Below are 18,978 nucleotides of genomic sequence, written 5' to 3'. Positions count from 1 at the left end.
CAGTAACCCTAGCAGGGTGGTTGATTTCACACTTCAGAGGCTGCTGTAGCGAGCTGCATACTGTAACGATATCTGAGTAGTTAAGCTTCTACCGGTCGCACCAACGTAAGCTTTCCGTAAACCCCTTCCGCTGACTTTTTGGTCTGCCCAAACTTCAACCTCCCTGCTGTTTGAGGATTCGCAAGGTCAATCTTGAATGTAATAACCACCGCTGCTACAAGGCACTCAAGCGTGGCTCTAGCAAAGTTTGCCCCAATGCAGTTGCGTGGCCCTGCACCAAACGTAAGCATCGCATAATTACTAGAAGAACCACCAGACTTCGCTGTCCCTTCGCCCATCCACCGCTCCGGATTGAATTGATCCGCATCAGGTCCCCAAAGCTTCTTGTCATGATTCGAGACTTCAGCTGAATACAGCACCACCGTGCCCTTGCGTATTGGATGGTTCATAACTGTAGTATCTTGCTGTGCAACCTTCACAATGATCGGAGAGAACGGGTAGCAGCGGAGCACCTCACTGCAGAATGCATTCAGATAGGGCAAATTTTGAACCCGGGATCTGAAATCCGCAGCTGCCAGATTATCACTGCCTATAGATGCTCTTAGCTCCTCTCGTAACCGTCTCTGCATCTCGGGCCGGCGTCCTAGTTCGTACATCGTCCATTCAAAGGCTGTAGCTGTGGACTCGTGTCCGGCGGTTAGGAAGGTCATGACATGGTCAACCAGATGACGTTCTTCGAACACACCGCTTGCCAGAGCGATTGTGATGATATCCTTGGTTCTTCCATCGTTAGAACCAACCAGCTTCGCGCTTCTCTCCTGGATGACCTTCCTCGTAACAGAACGAAGGTAGTTCGCGGATTGTGAGATCTCAATCAATTTTTTCAGCGGCAACCTCATCAGAAGCCTCATGTCAAAGTAATGACTTAGCAGTCCCACCCAGCTAAATACGCGCGTCGGATCGAGAATTAGCTTCCTGTAGTGGTTGCGAAGGTCATTATCAGGCTGCTGGAGGGTCTGAAAATCGTGGCCCATGCCCGCCAGACCGATATTGTCGAGTGTTGCCCGAGACACATATTCACGGAAATTGATCGGGGCTGAAGGATCTGCGCGCAGGTCGCTTGACATGCAGTGTACCATTTCTTGAGCTTTGTGCCAGAAGATGCTGGTTAGTTCACGGACGTGCGGGACCGCGAATGCAGGCATCATGTTCTTCCGGTGGAGCTTTGTTGTCCTCTCTTGTCAACCACGGTCTGGGAGGGAGCAAGGAGAACAGTGGCTATTTACACATACCTTGAAGTCGTCATTGCTGAGGAAACCCAGATTGCTACCGGTGAAGCGCTTGATAGCGATTTTCACTAAGTCTTGGTGCGCAAAGTCAAAGGCATTTATTGTGAGCATGTCTCTGATCGCTGGTGGGCTTGTAACCAGGAGAGCCTCGCCGCTCAATGCCGAATAGATTCGGAGGAGACCTTTATTGGCGGTAGTTTCTGCGAGTTTCCTGAGAGGAATCCAAGCATTGTCGGGGAAGAGAACGGGGTAATTTCCAGTAAGGATGCTTCGATTCTAGTGCTTGTGAGTTGACATGATTTTCTCAAATATGTCCTACAGAGATTAGATATACGTACTGAAGGAGTAGGGATGTTGCTGAAGGGGGTAAAATATTGGGGGTAGAGCACCATCCAATAGATAGCAAAGCCAATGACTGTAACGATATGCCCTCCCAGCACTTGGAAGAGCAGCGCTATATGCTGTCCCTCTGTGAAGGCTTGGTGGACAATCCCACCGGAGGTTAGGGAAAGCGTACATAGCCAGAACTCAAGGAAAGAGATCATTTTGGCCATCGACCACAAGAATGATTGGTTGAAAGTTAACCGTGCCAGCTCTTTCACTCGGTTTTCTGAAGCAAAGGTGTGACATCTCATCAGAGACTCCGGTTATAAGAGATGTTTCGAATTTGAGATACTGGCAGCGTGCTAACCCCACCGGAGTTAAGCGTATGACGACCGGCGACTTCTTCGTAGATAAAAGAAGAAACCGGTCGGTTGGGAAGGAGGATAGCAATTACTAACATAACTAGGTCGGCACCAATGAGACTGCTCTAGCCTGAGCGACAGATTGCCCGTAAATAACGGAGAGCAAAATCAACACTGTCTAGTGACGAGCTCACAGCGTCCGTAAAGGATATCACCGCGTAGACGTACGATGAATTGACCATCAATGGGCTACGACGTTCTCAATTCTACCGGGAATGTATGCCTTCACCGTTAGTTCGCTATAAAGACACAAGGAATTGGCGACATACGCCTTTTTGTTCCACTTGGATGTCGCCGACTTATTTTACCTTGCTTTTGGCTAAGGTTTACGTTGGCTTCAAAAGGACGATGAAGATGATTGATTGTCCGTAGAACGAAGGAGACCCCTCGACAAAGTAGATAGTGCAGAGAACGAAACTAACAGGCAGAACGTTTATATCGTTCCACCCCACGCCTCGTTTAACATTCCACGTGTTGTAACCTAATATCCTAAAGTGATAGAAAGGAAGCAGATTTTGATCAAACCCGACACACAAGCTTCTGACCGGATACTTGCTTTTCCTTGAGAAGTCGGAGACCCCCAAATATCTCACCGAGGCTGTTTCCAACTATCCTGTACGGATGCGTCTTCAACTTTCCTTCCTCCAGCAACTCTTGGACTTGTTTGAACCATTTGAAGCCAAACTCCCTATACTCTTCACTACCCTCTCCACCGAAAGGCTCTGGCCAACCGAGCCTTTTCCCCATCACCTTCGGTCCAAGTACCCAGTCTGGCACAACCGTCTTTGGCCGTGTATGCAAGAATTCAGGGTAGGGTTCCAATGCGGTGTATTTGCCGCCAGACCGTCCGAGGCATTTATAGCAGAATTGCATCGTTTCTGGCTCTGAAATGCAGTCAAGGACAAATTTGAGTGAATTTCGAGTGTGTTTGCGGATTTCATCTACGCATGTCTCCTGGTGATAGTCGAAAGCTGCGGTGGCACCAAAGGATCTCACCAGATCATAGTTTCTGGGTGAGCAGGTTGTGATTACATTCAGTCCTGATCTGTGATTTTGAGTCAGTGTGTCGGAAAGTAGATCCACGAAAGAGAATGGCTTGGCACGTACAATTTTAGGAACTGTATGGCCAGAGTCCCTGTTGCTGTACTCCCACCATAAACTAACACATCCACCGGTTTCTCAGCTGGCAGGCCAGGCCAACCAGGAACATTAAGCGACTTGAACAAGGCAAGCCCTACAGTCCCAATGCCACTGCCCAGAGTTGCCGCTTGTTCAAGCGACATATGATCCGGGACCTTGAGAACAGTAAGGTCTGTCGCGCCAACATACTGCGCAAAGGCGCCTACCAATGGAGTGAGAGAGTGCATCCCTGGCACTGCACCGCAGACCTGGTCTCCTGGTTTGATAGACGCGGATGTTCGGACATTGGAACCAATGCGAATGACTTCACCTGCGAAATCCATTCCAGCAATTGCGCCCGCGCTTGCAAGCTTGCCGACCATTTTGGTGTCGATTGGATTCAGGGCAACAAATGCATTCTTAATTAGTATCATATCCTCTTCCAGTGACGGGATGGGGATACCGTCGCGTAGGGCAAGTGTGCCATCGTCGAGAGCGACGATAGCTGTTTGATTGGACGGTAGCCCAGACATGTTATGACAGGGTACTGAAAGTGTAAAGAGGAGGGTTGATCTGCAACCAGAACAAGACAAGAATCACTACAAAGTCTGTCATGCGGAACGTGTTAAGACTTAATAAGTGAAATGGCTACCTCGAGTTAGATGCAACATGATGTCTGCCGTTGAGATAGACATGAGGTCGGAAACACCTTTCTACCATCATAGCCAAGCAAAAATTTGGCCATTTGGTTCGAACCGGAGAGTTTTGAAGGCCAGGTTAAGTTGCCGGTCCTTCCATGCACCATCCGGGGCTGGCCTCCGGCCTCACGGGCTGTAGCCGGCGTTGACCACAGTTCCGCCCCTTATGCCCGGGCACGGTGTACATTGAGCTAGAGGTCGCAGGACCGCAACACATCTGGTCGACACATGAGATGCTGTTATATTGTATATATAGGAAGGTGATCATGGAAACGGAATTTGCAACAAGAACGCAGGATTCAACTCCAATTTCCGTGAACATAAGTCTTTATTTTCAACCCATCTCCACTCCTTCACCCAGCTCAGATACGTTCATACTCACACAATGAGTCCAAGTGGTAATGAACCCATTGCAATTGTGGGAATGGGATGCCGCTTCCCAGGCGAAGCCAGCACTCCCTCCAAGCTCTGGAACCTCCTGTCCAACCCGCGCGACGTTGCCCGCGACATCCCCACTACTCGATTCAACCTCGGCCGCTTCTACCACCCAACCGGCAGTCACCACGGGACCACCAACATCCGCCAGGCCTATCTGCTCACAGAAGACGTGCGCGAGTTTGACGCAAAGTTTTTCTCCATACCCCCTGGTGAAGCCGAGGCGATTGACCCGCAGCAACGCCTCCTTCTCGAAGTGGCTTATGAGGCCCTCGAATCCTCAGGTCATACAATCGCCCAACTGTCAAACACGAACACAGGGGTCTTTGTCGGCCTCATGTCCCAGGATTACTTTGCGCTCAATGGACAGGATGTGAATGCGGTGCCGACATATGCTGCGTCTGGAACGGCGGCCAGTAATGCCTCCAGCCGACTCTCTTACTTCTTCAATTGGCATGGCCCATCTATGACAATAGACACCGCCTGCTCATCAAGCCTGGTTGCCGTGAATGAAGCAGTCCAGGCCCTTCGGAACGGTACCAGTCGCGTTGCATTAGCATGCGGAACCAACCTGTGTTTGTCGGCATTTACGTTCATTACATTGAGTAAACTGAGTATGTTATCGCCGACCTCTAGATGTCACATGTGGGATGTAGACGCAGATGGCTACGCCCGAGGCGAAGGCGTTGCTTGCGTTGTTCTCAAAACACTACGTGATGCAATTGCAGACGGCGACCAGATAGAAGCCGTCATTCGAGAAATAGGTGTGAACCACGATGGGAGAACGAAGGGTTTGACGATGCCCAGTGCTACGGCACAGGCGGCCCTCATTAGAGATACTTATGCTCGCGCTGGGTTAGACCCTACGAAGGAGGAAGATCGGTGTCAGTACTTCGAAGCACATGGCACAGGAACTAAAGCTGGGTAGGTTGAACCGCATAGCTCTGTATTAACCTGTCACTAGAGTCACTAACGCACCTTTCTAAGAGATCCCCAAGAGGCAGAAGCCCTGATGCGGGCTTTTTTCCCCGAAAGTGATACAAAGGGTGAACTTTTCGTCGGGTCTATCAAGACGGTGGTCGGCCACACTGAGGGCACAGCAGGGTTGGCAGGGCTCATGAAGGCTTGCCTCGCTCTTCGCCATGCAACAATTCCCCCTAATCTACTGTTCAACAAATTGAACCCCGACCTTGAACCTTTCACAAGCCACCTTCATGTTCCGACAGCCAGTCACTCCTGGCCTAAACTGCCGTATGGCGTACCCCGAAGGGCTAGGTTAGTTAGCCCTGGATAACTTGCTGAAGGGTAAAGCAAGATGCTAATTAACCATGAACAGCGTCAACAGCTTCGGCTTCGGAGGAACCAACGCGCATTGCATTTTAGAAACATACGGTGGTCCGCGCTTTACTGACCCTGCCCCAGCACCAGAGGGGGCCTTGCCAACGCCATGCTGTATCCCCACCGTTTTCTCTGCAGCATCCGATCTATCTTTGAAAGATCTCCTCCACGCTACATTGGCATACCTGGACGATAACACAGAAGTCAACATCTGTCAGCTGGCATACCACATGGCCAGTAAACGATCTGCCCTCCCGCGCAGGCTCGCATTGTCTGCTGCTTCTATTGATGATCTTCGTGGAAAAATCAGAGCCACATTGGAAACTCCTTCGAAAGAAGACATCAATATACCCTCAATTTCAATTTCAAACTTACCTGGAACTGCTTCATTGCTCGGCGTTTTCACTGGCCAGGGAGCTCAGTGGCAAGGAATGGGTTCCCAGCTTATATCATCGATCCCACTGGCCCGTATAACCGTCGAAAAACTGGATCTCTCCCTCTCAAGCTTACCTTCCTATCACCGCCCATCCTGGACTATACTAGATGCACTGACCGACGGTACTATGTCTATTGGTGAAGCCTCTCTTTCTCAACCTCTCTGCACTGCGGTCCAGATCATCATGGTTGATCTTTTGCAAGCTGCAGGAATCAAGTTTCGGGCCGTTGTTGGACATTCGTCAGGAGAAACAGCTGCTGCGTACGCGGCGGGCTTTATTACCGCATGGGATGCCATTCGTATCGCATACTACCGGGGATTCTATGCTAAATTAGCAGCCGGGCCTATGGGAGAAAAGGGTGCAATACTGGCAGCTGGGACGACTTACGAAGATGCCAGTGAGCTTTGCCAGCTTGATGACTTCAACGGAAGGATATGCGTGGCTGCCCATAACTCCCCTACCAGCGTGACTCTCTCGGGGGATCTTGACGCCATTACCCAGGCACAGGCGGTGCTTGAAGAGGAGGAGAAATTCGCCCGAGTCCTGAAGGTTGATAACGCGTACCACTCGGCTCACATGTTCAAGTGCGCTACGCCGTACCTTGCCGCATTGAAAAGCTGCAATATACAAGTCCAACAACCTGAGCTGAGTGCACCACTGTGGTTCAGTAGTGTTCGGAAGGATCAGGTCATCAGTTCTCTGGAAGGTCTGGACGGCCAATACTGGGTTGATAACATGGTCCAGCCCGTACTTTTCTATCCGGCAGTAGAAGCTAGCTTGAGCTATGAGGCTGTGGAGCATGTCATCAACTGTGGCGTAGAGGTTGGACCACATCCTGCTCTGCAGGGTCCTGTAAAGGACTCCATTCTTGCGGCTGTGAAGCAGGAAATCCCATATACAGGCACATTGAGCAGGGAGTCTAGTGCAGTGGCATTTTCAGAGGCACTTGGGTTTCTTTGGGGTCTGTTTGGCCCGACCTTTGTGAAGCTTGGAGCTTTCCAGCAGATCAATTTCCCGGATACGCCAACTGGGATGATCCGCGGTCTCCCCGCTTACCAATGGACTCATGACAGGGGATACTTCGCCGAATCGAGACTCATTAAAACCTTCCACAGCCATCCAGTGCCATTTCATGACTTACTAGGTATTCAAACGGCCGATGGTGCAACGGAGGAATGGCGGTGGCGCAATATCTTGAAGATGGATGAGCTCCAGTGGCTGTCAGGACACTCGCTACAAGGCCAGGTCGTCTTTCCTGCAACAGCTTATATTTGTCTCGCCATGGAAGCAGCACTGCAATTGGCACAAGGAAGACCAGTACAAACAATTGACCTCTTCGACCTTGAAATTCGCAAGGCCATCGCGATTCATGACTCAACGGGCACTGAGCTCCTCACGTCAATGACCAAGGTGTCTACCGTCGACACAGACTCGTCAGTAATTACTGCCGACTTTGCGGCCTACTCAACCATAAGCAAAGACGCCGCGAATCTTGCACTCAACTGCTGCGGTCGCGTTCGGCTCCTGCTTGGGGAGGGTGAGGATTCAAGATCTCACTTCTCACCTAGATCTCCCCCACTTGGAAAGCTCACCGCAGTAGATGTGGAAACCTTCTACAAGATCCTAAGAGATGATTTTGGGTTCGGATATGAGGGTCCCTTCCGCGCGCTCTCCAATGTATCCCGCAAAGCAGGATTCGCGACGGGAACAATCCGGTGCGAAGGCTTTGGCGATTCCGAAACACCTCTACTTTTCCATCCCGGTATGCTTGATAGTGCTTTGCAGGGCCTAAATGCCGCTCATAGTGCCCCTGGAGATGGCCGTCTTTGGGCGATTGTGGCGCCGACCTTCTGCCGTCGAATCTCGATCATTCCAGGATATTGCGGCAGGAACATGACAGACAGTGTCGAAATTGACTGTACCATTACTGATCCCCGGGATACTCATGTTACTGGTGATGTGGAGGTCTTCTCAGAGGGCTTCAAGGAGAAGATCATCGAGGTTGAGGGGCTCACATTCTCCCCGTTTGCCGGGGCGACTGCAGAAGACGATCGATATCTCTTTCAGGAATCATTCCTGTGCCTTGATAAGCCAAACGCCGATATTATATTTGGGGATAGACAAGCGACTCCCGAGGAGAGTAGGAAAGCCCTCGACGCTGAGCGCGCGGCGTTCTACTACCTGAAGACATTCCATCTGTCTGTCAGCCCTGAAGAACGCGAAACCCTCCCTTGGTATCGACAGGCTTTGCTCAAAAATGCTGAGAGGCTGTTTCATATTGTCAATGACGGGAGACATCCCTTCGCCCCGCGATCCTGGTTGAATGATACCCGTGACGATATCTTTATTATGATGAACAGTTATCCCCCAACAGATGCCGATTTCAACCTGACCAAGGCAGTTGGGGAACATCTTCTTCAGCCTTCAGTGCTTAATGGAGAGACCAGCATCCTGCAATACATGACTAAAGACAATTATCTTGAGCAGTATTATGTGAATGCCATTGGGTTCCAGTTGCTGAACTTCTTGATCGCCGGAGTGATGGACCAACTTTGCCTGAAGTCGCCCCGAATGAACTTCCTTGAAGTTGGCGCCGGAACTGGGGGCGCTACCAAGGCCATCCTGGAAAAGATTGGGAATTCGTATGCTTCCTATACATACACAGATATCTCTAGTGCCTTTTTCGGTCATGCTGCAGACAACTTCCAATCGCACGTCGGCAAAATGATCTTCAAGACATTAGACATTACAAAGGACCCCGCGGCACAGGACTTCAAACCCCAGAGCTACGACGTTGTCATTGCCTCTAATGTCTTACATGCAACTGAGTCGTTGAAAAACGCCCTTGAACATACTAGAAAGCTCCTGCGGCCTGGTGGTTACCTTGTAATGGTTGAGATCATTCGTAACGACGTGATGCGCCACGGTCTTGTCATGGGTGGTCTCCCGGGGTGGTGGATCGGCGAGAATGATGGTCGCTACGGAGGCCCGAGCATTACGTTGGGTGAATGGGATACTATCCTTCGAGAGACAGGCTTCACTGGTATCGAGACCAATTCCCCATTGCGGGACCCTGTGGGCGTGCCCGGATCTATCATTGTTTCTCGGGCTCAAAATGATCTCATCAGCCGATTGAGCAGGCCTCTTAGCTCCAAGCCCAATACAGTGACAGACAAGGCTCCACTACTGGTTTTAGGTGGTAGCAGCCCCCTTGTATCGCCATTCAGGGACCAGCTCTGTCTCCGCCTGAGGCCACAGTTTACGGATATTATCAAAGTCGACCTGGCAGCTGATTTACCGCCGCTCCCTGAGAACTTCCACGTCCTAAGTCTGACTGAGTGTGACACAAACTTGTTTGAAGACTTGAAGGAGTCTGTCTTTTCGAACCTTAAGCTTGTTCTGGCGTCCGCATTGAGTGTTTTGTGGCTGCTGAAAGAACGTCGTTCAAACAATCCTCATGCCGGTACCACACTTGGTCTTTTCAGGACGCTTTTTTATGAGGTCCCGGGGACCTTATTACAGACCCTAGATATTGAAGCAGTCGATATGCATGATTGTTCAATAATCGCAACGTCGGTGTGCCAGCTCAAGCTTCAGTCCGACCTAGCCAGACGGGGTCAGACGGATGAGTTACTCTGGGAGTTCGAACCTGAACTGGTACTCAAGAATCACCAGCTTCATGTCCCAAGGGTGCGCCCGCATGCTGAGCAGAACAACAGATACAACTCGTCCAAGCGAGCGATCAGCCAGATTATGGATGTTGATACGACACCCCTGGTTCTAGATTTCGTCGATGGATCCTACGTGGTACGGGAACAGCATCTCATGGAGACAGACTTGATCGACCATGTTACTGTTGCTGTGTCGTGCTCTTTCTTGTCGTCAATAAAGACCCCAGTTGGATATGTATTCGTTGGTCTTGGTGAAGACGTAGAGACAGGGGAAAAGACACTTTATTTCTCCAGTCGCAATGAATCCATCATCAAGGTCCCCAAGTCCTGGACGATATCAATTGGTGAGGTCGAGGTTGATGGACAATTCATGTCATATGTCATTGCAGACCTCACAGTCCAGTGGGTAATACACATGCTGCCGCCCACAGGAACTGTACTGGCATTCGAGCCAGATCCGGTTGCCGCATCATTGTTATCCCAGCAGTTGAGTAGGCTCGGCAGGAAGGCTCTGTTTCTCACTTGTAGTCCTGAGATGTCCGCCAGAAACTGGGTATACCTTCATCCAAACAGCACGCAGCGAACCATAAATGCTCTCCTACCATCCGACATTACTTTATATATCGACGCCTCGGGGGCTGAGGATTCCAGTTTCCAAAGCCTCGGGTCCAAGATTGGAAACTCCCTAACATCGGTTTGTCACAAGGTTAGTATGTCTAGCCTAACTGCATCGGAAGCATGTAGGCTTCCGCATGATGCACCTAAAGCCATAACGGATCTGCTTTGTCGCGTCGCCTCTTTCGCTTCCTCCTTGCTATCCGCACAAGCAACTCCCGAGGGCGCACCACTTGACATCTTGCCATTGAGCCGGGTCGTTGCAAACTTCGTGAAGCCCAATCCCAGTTCACTTGTTTATTGGAGAGAGGATCAATACGTACCGGTCTCTGTTCAGCCAGTTCTACAACGTGGTGATCTGTTCCGTCCTGATCGCACCTATTGGCTGGCCGGTCTTGCCGGAGACACTGGCCGGTCCCTGGCCGACTTTATGGTCGCCCATAATGCCCGGAATGTTGTCCTAAGCAGTCGTAATCCAATTGTTGATGAGGACTGGGTGCAATGGCACAAGACAAGAGGTGCCACAGTTAAATATTTTGCAGGGTAAGGGACGTACCTATCAGTTGGGGCCTAACTCTGCTAACCACATTGAATCGCTTAGGGATATCACTAGTTTCGAATCAATGAGACAGATTCGCGACACCATCAAGGACTCGATGCCTCCAATTGGGGGCGTTGCGAACGGCGCCATGGTTCTTCGAGACAGTTCCTTCATGAACATGAGCTTCGATGATTTCCAAGCAGTCTTGGGACCCAAGGTCCTAGGCACGGTTAACCTCGATCGGCTCTTTTCTAATCCTAAACATCCCCTTGACTGGTTTATCGGTTTTAGCTCAGTTGCTGCTACCGTGGGTAACCCAGGACAGTCTGCATACACGGCCGGAAATTCCTTCATCAAGGGCCTTGTCGACTGGCGCCGCAAACAAGGCCTAGCTGGATCGGTCATTGACATCACTCGGCTAGTCGGTCTGGGCTTCATTGAGCGTGAAAGTCATGGTCGCCTGACAAAGGAGTACCAAGAGCGTTTGACTACGCGGTCGGGGGTTATTGCGATGAGTGAGAACGACCTGCACCAGTTATTTGCAGAGGCGATCCTGTCTGGACGGCCAAGCCTCGGTCGCAACCCGGAGATCATTACCGGTCTATCACCCATAACCGTTGAGCAGTCGAAGGATGCATACTGGAAGACCAATGCCAGGTTATCGCTGTTAATCAGGGAGGTAGGACACGGAGAAACACAGGGTGGAGAGAAGGGGAACGCAGTTCCTCTCCGACAGCTGCTAGAAGCGGCCACGACGATACAAGACGCAGCAAAGGTACTTTCCTGTAAGTCAAATCTAGCTCAACTCGATATACCCCGGTGAATACAATCTCTAACAATCTCTTTCAGGTGCCTTTAAAGGAAAGCTGCAAGCGTTGAAATTTGTGTCGGATTCCGACAGTTTGTACGACACCACGCCACTTGTAGATATGGGTGTCGACAGTCTGGTGGCGGTAGAAGTAAGGTCTTGGTTCTTGAAGGAGCTCGCAGTGGATGTGCCGGTCATGAAGATTCTCGGTGGCGCCTCCATCGTGGACTTGGTGGAAGTTGTCGTGCAAAAGCTTCCCCAGGAGCTCTTATGTCGGTTGGATCCCGAAGGCCATCAGTGCGAGAACAGCAATGACGATGCGCTAGCCACTCCCCTCAACAAAGTCTCCACAAACGAAGTGGCACCAGATTCCAATGAACCTATCAGCGCTCGCAGTGTTGTGGACAGTGATGCCAATGGTGTCAACAGCACTCATGAAACTCATTTGGGTGGTAACACGAACAACTCTGGAACCAACAGTGCCCTAATCATTGAGGACACGCTGGATCACAAAGACTTAAATGGCACAGTTTCAATCACTATCAGAACACAGGAGGTGGTCTGATGCTCAAAGACTGGTATCAATGGGCCATGAAATTGTACCATTTTTATACCCATGTATTAAGACTAGCTCTCTGGAAGGCCGCTACGTTGTTGTGTCATGCGTTCTACACATGATCCATAAGGGGAATATATCTCAATGTTTCTCAGTTTCCAAACAGTGTTAAGAAATGATTTTCACCTCCCTGTTCGTTGGGGCCATTCTCTGATGCGATAATTGTCCACCTTATAGTAAGTATCCAGGATTATCAACACATGCTAGACAAAAGTATGAGTTTTGTTATGGTTTTGCTGGCGATAGGAGAGCCGTTTTGTCTTTGGGCGGTGATAAGAAGTAAGAAGCGACAAAAGGGTTATAATTGCTATTGGCCTCTTAGTTATTTTGGATCCTCAGATATGTTAAAGCATTTAGCGCATAATTTGCGTCTGCACGGAAGGAGAATGGGGAGCCGCTCTCATACCCGCTCGTGTCTATGTCACTCTTTATCCACCTGCCCTTGTTTAAGCAAGCTTAAGTCCTCAATACCATACAGGGCTAGGGCGGAATGGATACCGGGAATATAGCCAGACATGTCTGACTAGGACTTGAAGAAGGGCACCGATGGAAAAGCTCCTTGTCCTATATTGTATATAAGTACTGCAGCCGAGTATACATTCACCTAGATGATCAACACTTGACGTAGCATCCACCGTATCCTTCTTTTCCTTTCAATTACCCCATTTTTCCTCACATCCACAAGTCGCGTCCCACACATTAGAGCGACGCGTCGCTATTGGCCAGAGGATCAAAGGGGATTTTGGCGATTCTTCCAATATCTCGGAGATTCAAGAGCTTCTATTGGGTAGAGGGGATTGCAAATGACCGGTGAATGCGTCGGCGGAAATAGTTACCATGGACCCGTGATGATGTTGTCATTACTTGTCAAGTAACATCATCATATGAGGTGGTATGACGGAATTTTGTGGTGGTTCTTAACTGCTTGAAGAAAATAATCATGCCCGTAATGCTGTCAAATTTCTCGAATTTCGCACTAACGCAAGGTACGATGTAGCAGTGATCGCTGTAGCTCAACACAGCTAAATATACTACAAAGCAAAGTGAAAGAAGACGAAAGGTAAAACTAAAAGTACCTGTGAGTTTCGCATTTATCCAGTCACCTGTCGAGCCAGCTATTTGTGACTTACTACTTCTCTCCATCATTTGTCCATACTCTTGCTTCTAATATATTTGTTTCTTCTGTGATGTGTGTCTTTCCCTGCTGTCTTAAGGAGAAATCTATTTTATTCTATCTAGCATCTTCGCATCTATCGCCACGGTCCCGAGGCTACGTGTTCCAGGCTTTGGTCAGGTATATCCGGGTCTGATTGAGGTGCATGATAAAACGTGTTTGCAGCATGAACTCGGCGACGTAGCGGATAACAAGCCGATCTGATATGATCGAATCGTAGCCAGTGATCTTATCCATCACATTAACAACCCTATTGAGCCTTTCTAATCTTCACCACAAGAGGTTTCTTATCCCAAAACCACCAAATCCCTTGTTTCTCCCAGGCCGGCACATCCACCCCCGCCAAATCATACCTCCACAACAACCGTGCCAAAATGAGCCGTAGCTCCATCCAAGCCAAATTCTGGCCAGGGCAATTATGCGACCCCAGTGAAAATGGATTGAAAGCTTCCTTCTGCTTGCTCATATCTTCTCCCAGCCACCGTCTCGGGGCAAACTCACCCGGCCCAGTGAAATTGCGGGGTGCGCGGTAACTCGCAAACGGAGGGATTGAGACAATCATCCCTTCTGGTACAAATTGCCCGGCCACCCTGGCTCCACCCCTCGGGACCTGTCTTCGCATGGCATCTGGAATAGTTGGGCATAGACGCATGCCCTCCATCAAAACTGCGTCGAGATATGAGAGAGATTTAAGACGGGTGGATGTAATATCATTTTCCGTAGCGAAGGTGTCGTGGAGCAGGTCTACCAATTCACGGAGGGTCCTCTGGTCCCGCAGAAGATAATTGACGACACCCGTGATAATGGTCGTAATTGACTCACTCCCCGCTGCGATGATCAGCATGGAGTTTACTTCCATCTCCTCCTGCGTCATGGCGCCCGATGCCATCATTATTCCCACGAAGTCTGGTCGCGTGGCAGTACTAGAAGTAGTGGTGGCTACTCGCTCCGCCACCTTTTCATCCGTGACTTTCCACATCTCCATAACTGGCTTCAGGGCATCCGCTGGGGTGATGGCCATCATGAAACGATAAAGCAGGGGATAGAATTTCATCGACCCAACGACAATGGCAGCTTTGAACTGGCTAACTGTTTGCACCCAGGGATGGTACCGCAGACCCTCAAGGCACCCAAATGAGCTACCCCAGGTGAGATCACCTATCACGTCGAAGGCGAGATAATTAATCCATTCTACTAGGTCGAAATCAGCACTCTGGGTGGCACTGTCGCCCCCACTGCTCGTAATCTTTGCGTCCAGCTTAGCAAAAAGTGTATCGATGTACTTCTGAAGTATTGGTTCCTGGAGGGCAGCGAATTTCTCTGAAAAGCCTGGTGCCAGGTTCTTGCGAAGGCGGGCATGGTCAGCCTCCGAGCAGGCAATTAGATTTGGTGCTGTCTTGCCGGGAGGTTGGTCTTTGTATTGATGCGGGCGGACAAATTCACGGTCTGAGGTGTAGATGTCCCGCCAGGCGCGCGGATCTATGAACGAGAGTTCATCAGGTGCAACACGGACAATATCGCCATATTGGGTGTGAAAGTCATGTATACGATGAGGAAGTTGGCCGCTGATATTAGTGATTATGAAGGGGAAACGGAATGCACGCCAGAGGGTAGGGCCGGGGTAGCGGGCTAGAGGATGAAGAAAGAGATTATAAATGATGAGGGTGGTGAGATACTGACTTTCTAGTTAAGTTGACTTGCATAATTACCGGGAATTGGAGATGAGTACTTACGAGGATAAGCAGGATGGCCGCAATGATGAAAAGAGCCATTGCCTTGGGGTGGAGGAGGAGATGGGTGTTGGACGGGGAGATGGTGAGAACAAAACAAAATTGACACATACAACCGACGAGGAAACTGAAAAGTACGGGGTGAGGCAGCCTCTCTGTACACCGGGCATATTCGGTAACGATCGCAACATTATTAGCGAGAGGCGGAGTTTACGTTCGAAACTAGTATGAGGGCTAAGCATACTAGTTCGCTGACACTAAATAAGATCCGGGGGTTGAATGGAAACAAGAAATTGATGTGGCCCCCACAATAAGCACTAGGCATGTCCCTTAACTACGCCGTGTTTCACACTTCACACAGGGCATGCCACAGTAGGTTCAGGACAAACAGCGCCCCAGAACCAAGGGACCCACATACCCTGTGTGGTTCTCGTTCTGAGAGCCCAAGCCGAGGGCAAATTGGTTCTATTTGCCGCACGGGCCTGCGACTGGTAGCTAATTAAAAGCGACTCAGACATGACAGGCTCGTTAGTATCTAGATAACATCCCACTCCGCACCTGAAATCACGGTTCATGTAATATACCTGCCTAATCAGGCTAGTTGCAGCTCTATGGTGCCAGGGGTACCTCGCCCTAGATTGATCGAGACAAGGCAAATTAGGTACCGTCCTACCACCACACCTGGGTTCATCTCATTCCTGGCTGTGTCTTTTGCGTATAGTATGTCCGGATCTGCTAAGGATCTCGGTCCGCAAGCCCATCTGTGCGTCGGGCGGGAAATTCCTGGACCGATCCTCCCATATCTGCTGTTGGAACAAAGAATTGTGGCGATGTAACCCCTCTATCTCGAGCTAAAGTGCTTCTGATGCGTTAGTGTAAACATCTGCTCCACCACTCGGTATAGTCGTCTTTTTGGCAACCAGTGCAGCCTCCCCTTTTACACATAATAGCCCTTGTTCCTCGCAACGCCCTCGTTGCGATTAATCTCACTCTCAATTACAAGCGCCCTCAACCCTCAATTCCCGAAACGAAAACGACAAATAGAATCCAGCAGTTCCAACATGACGTCTTTGCAGCCCATCAAGCTATTCTGGCGAAGTATGTTGCGTCTTCCTAACTTACCGTCCCGATAAAGCAATGCTAAGAAGCGGAAAAACAAAATCCAGACCAAGTACCCAACCCCTCCAAGGTCCTCATCATCCTCGAGGAACTTCACCTCCCATATGAGTCCTCATGGGTTGAACTCGACGGACTGAAGACCAAGCCCTTCACCGATGTGAACCCTAACGGCCGGGTTCCTGGTATGTATAATATATTCGTTTTTCCACAACACGCCATTATTACTGCAGGTCCTGATGAATATCGATTGATAGCTATCATCGACCCCAACACAGGTCTTACCCTCTGGGAATCAGGTGCCATTGTCCAGTACCTCATCGATACCTACGACAAAGACCACAAGATTTCCTACGATACATTCCCGGAACAATATCAATTGATCCAGTGGTCTTACTTCCAGGCATCAGGACAGGGTCCGTACTTTGGACAATCTGCATGGTGAGTTAAATTATGCTGCCCAGCTTTCTGCGCCCAATTCTCGAGCCTCTGACATAACATGTACCAATCGATAGGTTCAATATCTTCCATGAGAAAATCTATGGTGAATCCCCCGAAAGTGCCAAGGTGCGCTACGGTGCCGAGGTCAAGCGAGTAGCGGGCGTGTTAGACTCTGTTTTAAAGGAGCGCGATTGGCTCGTGGGCGACAAGTGCACGTACGCAGACCTGGCGTTCGTCATGTGGAATATGCAGATTGCGTTCTTCATGGCCGGTCGTGAAGGCGATCAGGCGTGGCGTGCCGAGGAGTTTCCTCATTTCACACGCTGGCAGGAAGCCATGCTGGCGAGGGAATCTGTCAAAAAGGTGGTTGGGGTGTTGATGGATAAAGAGGTGAAGAGCTCTTGATTAAGCTTGTCTCTTTCAAAGTGGGTAGTTCTCCATTACTCAAAACTATAGATATATATGTGAAATGTTTGTCGGTGCCATCTACTATCAGTATCTTGATTTATATCCTGCCTTGTAGTATGGGAACCTATCGCAGAAGAAAAGGAATACATAGAAGGAGGATTATATATCATCAACACAATGCGACGTACTACCTCGATACCAAGCAAGCGATCTCTGCTCCCGCTTCTATAGGCAATCTATAAGTGGGTTTAAATATCACGCCACGACCGAGCAAATCGAGTAATTCGACCACGCCTCAAACAAGAAGGCCATTAACTCACTGTTACCTTCACATAAAGATCACCGATGTTTAGATTCCACACGCTAAGCACATCAAGGTGGAACCGTCGACCACCCCTCCCTAATCAAACAGTAACTCCACCCTTATGTGCATCATTCCCGGATCCACATATACCTTCATCTTAATGCACCGTTATCCTAGATTATATACTCGGAAGATCACATATACCGTGCCCATATTTATCCACCTGCCTCTCGCCGTTCGACATTTCTTGCATCTGCTATAGTCTAGGAAACGTACACCTGGAACGGGTATGTGGCTTTTCGGGGCTGCTAACGTCACTACAGAAGACCCCAGCGTTTTGTTTTTCCTTAAAATCGCTTCTTCGACTTGCCGGTGGACCTTCTATGACACCTGAGTGAGAACCTCTACGCTGGGAAGTCCACGTCTCTCCCCTGGACCAACCAGTGGGCCGGGTGAAAGCCCTCAATCATCTGACGGCCGGGGTTATCTGTAATGAATGTGACCTTTCCAGAAAGCTGGCTATGGGGACTTCGTGACCCTTTCAAGCCCCGTGTAACAACTTCAAGGATTGTGCCGAAAAAGTGCGGTTGGTTATTGGAGTGTCGATTGACATATCTACGAACTCTGCTCGTTGTATGAACCAGTAGTTTATGCACAGCTCACTCGTAATAGGAAACTGAATAGAATGGAATGCAAATTGGCAAGTGGATAGAATACAAACCTCGCAGCCTTGGACCTCTCCCCATATGGTATCTCCAATACGGCGTAGCCGCTCGGCGTCGTCAGCAGGGGATCTTGACTCTCCTCTATTCTCCTCAGCCGACGCCGCTGATGGTAACTTTGTTCCGACTTGGCAGCTATCCTCTCGAAGAATATTAGTCGAGATAGCCCTGTTAAGTCCCGAGGAGAAATTTCCTCTTCCAGTTCGTCAAAGTTAATCATTATCTTGCTACGGTCAAGCTCGTCCCAATGAACGTCGAAGTTGTGCCGGCGGTATTTGTAAAGACGGTTTTCGTATGCTTTTAGATTCTGTCATTCTCAGCTTTTCTTCGAAAATACATGTCTCAGTTTATGTCCTAGGGCTGTACATACACGGGCTTCTCCGCGTAAGGTCAATATTGTTCGTCCCGGTAGCAATGGCCGCTATTCCACGGGGGTTTAAATACACCTGCGTTCCATCAAAAGCTACGCGTGCGCAGTCAACATCAAAACCTTTCCAAATTTTACTAATGGATTTGTAAAGGCGGAGTATTATCTGATCCCACCGAGTGGACGCATAAGTTACAACCCTTCTTATGGGAAGTATTTTCCACAGCTCACCTAGACGTTTCGGTAAGGCCACCGCGGTATGATGAATGTAGTAGCATGCTCAGTCCGCAGGGCGAGTCCCTCGCAGCCTTGTAATTTTTGATCGCTTCAAATCTGGGCCTCCAGCCTGATAATGCGGCTTCTGGCGACATGTTCGTCTTCCAGCCCGTATAGAAAGATATCA

General features: G+C 49.7%; 5 protein-coding genes across 5 annotated transcripts; 2 read left to right on the top strand and 3 right to left on the bottom strand.

Moving 5' to 3' along the window:
* Positions 1 to 80: 80 nt before the first annotated feature.
* On the bottom strand, positions 81 to 1,834 carry BO88DRAFT_334704 (cytochrome P450; the record flags this gene model as incomplete). Its single annotated transcript, XM_025702812.1, has 3 exons — positions 81 to 1,223; positions 1,293 to 1,565; positions 1,628 to 1,834. 3 exons carry the CDS (start codon positions 1,832 to 1,834, stop codon positions 81 to 83), a joined length of 1,623 nt encoding a protein of 540 aa, XP_025565494.1.
* Positions 1,835 to 2,554: 720 nt separating this feature from the next.
* BO88DRAFT_334822 (zinc-binding alcohol dehydrogenase family protein) lies at positions 2,555 to 3,687 on the bottom strand (the record flags this gene model as incomplete). Its single annotated transcript, XM_025702822.1, has 2 exons — positions 2,555 to 3,080; positions 3,143 to 3,687. The coding sequence occupies 2 exons, from the start codon at positions 3,685 to 3,687 to the stop codon at positions 2,555 to 2,557; spliced, it is 1,071 nt and encodes a 356-aa protein (XP_025565493.1).
* A 589-nt stretch (positions 3,688 to 4,276) lies between these two features.
* BO88DRAFT_334798 (putative polyketide synthase) lies at positions 4,277 to 12,262 on the top strand (the record flags this gene model as incomplete). The annotated part of the gene is made up of 10 exons (XM_025702821.1): positions 4,277 to 5,211; positions 5,275 to 5,562; positions 5,624 to 6,093; positions 6,169 to 7,243; positions 7,376 to 8,233; positions 8,270 to 10,088; positions 10,185 to 10,604; positions 10,659 to 10,891; positions 10,950 to 11,674; positions 11,739 to 12,262. The coding sequence occupies 10 exons, from the start codon at positions 4,277 to 4,279 to the stop codon at positions 12,260 to 12,262; spliced, it is 7,347 nt and encodes a 2,448-aa protein (XP_025565492.1).
* A 1,382-nt stretch (positions 12,263 to 13,644) lies between these two features.
* BO88DRAFT_478459 (cytochrome P450) lies at positions 13,645 to 15,259 on the bottom strand (the record flags this gene model as incomplete). Its single annotated transcript, XM_025711997.1, has 2 exons — positions 13,645 to 15,162; positions 15,221 to 15,259. 2 exons carry the CDS (start codon positions 15,257 to 15,259, stop codon positions 13,738 to 13,740), a joined length of 1,464 nt encoding a protein of 487 aa, XP_025565491.1. The 3' UTR covers positions 13,645 to 13,737.
* Positions 15,260 to 16,278: 1,019 nt separating this feature from the next.
* On the top strand, positions 16,279 to 17,179 carry BO88DRAFT_442250 (glutathione S-transferase family protein; the record flags this gene model as incomplete). Its single annotated transcript, XM_025709937.1, has 4 exons — positions 16,279 to 16,315; positions 16,384 to 16,518; positions 16,591 to 16,774; positions 16,849 to 17,179. 4 exons carry the CDS (start codon positions 16,279 to 16,281, stop codon positions 17,177 to 17,179), a joined length of 687 nt encoding a protein of 228 aa, XP_025565490.1.
* Positions 17,180 to 18,978: the final 1,799 nt, after the last annotated feature.

This window comes from Aspergillus vadensis (genome assembly GCF_003184925.1).
Source record: "Aspergillus vadensis CBS 113365 unplaced genomic scaffold BO88scaffold_5, whole genome shotgun sequence".
Lineage (NCBI taxonomy): Eukaryota > Fungi > Ascomycota > Eurotiomycetes > Eurotiales > Aspergillaceae > Aspergillus > Aspergillus vadensis.
This window is presented reverse-complemented; position numbering and strand designations above follow the sequence as displayed.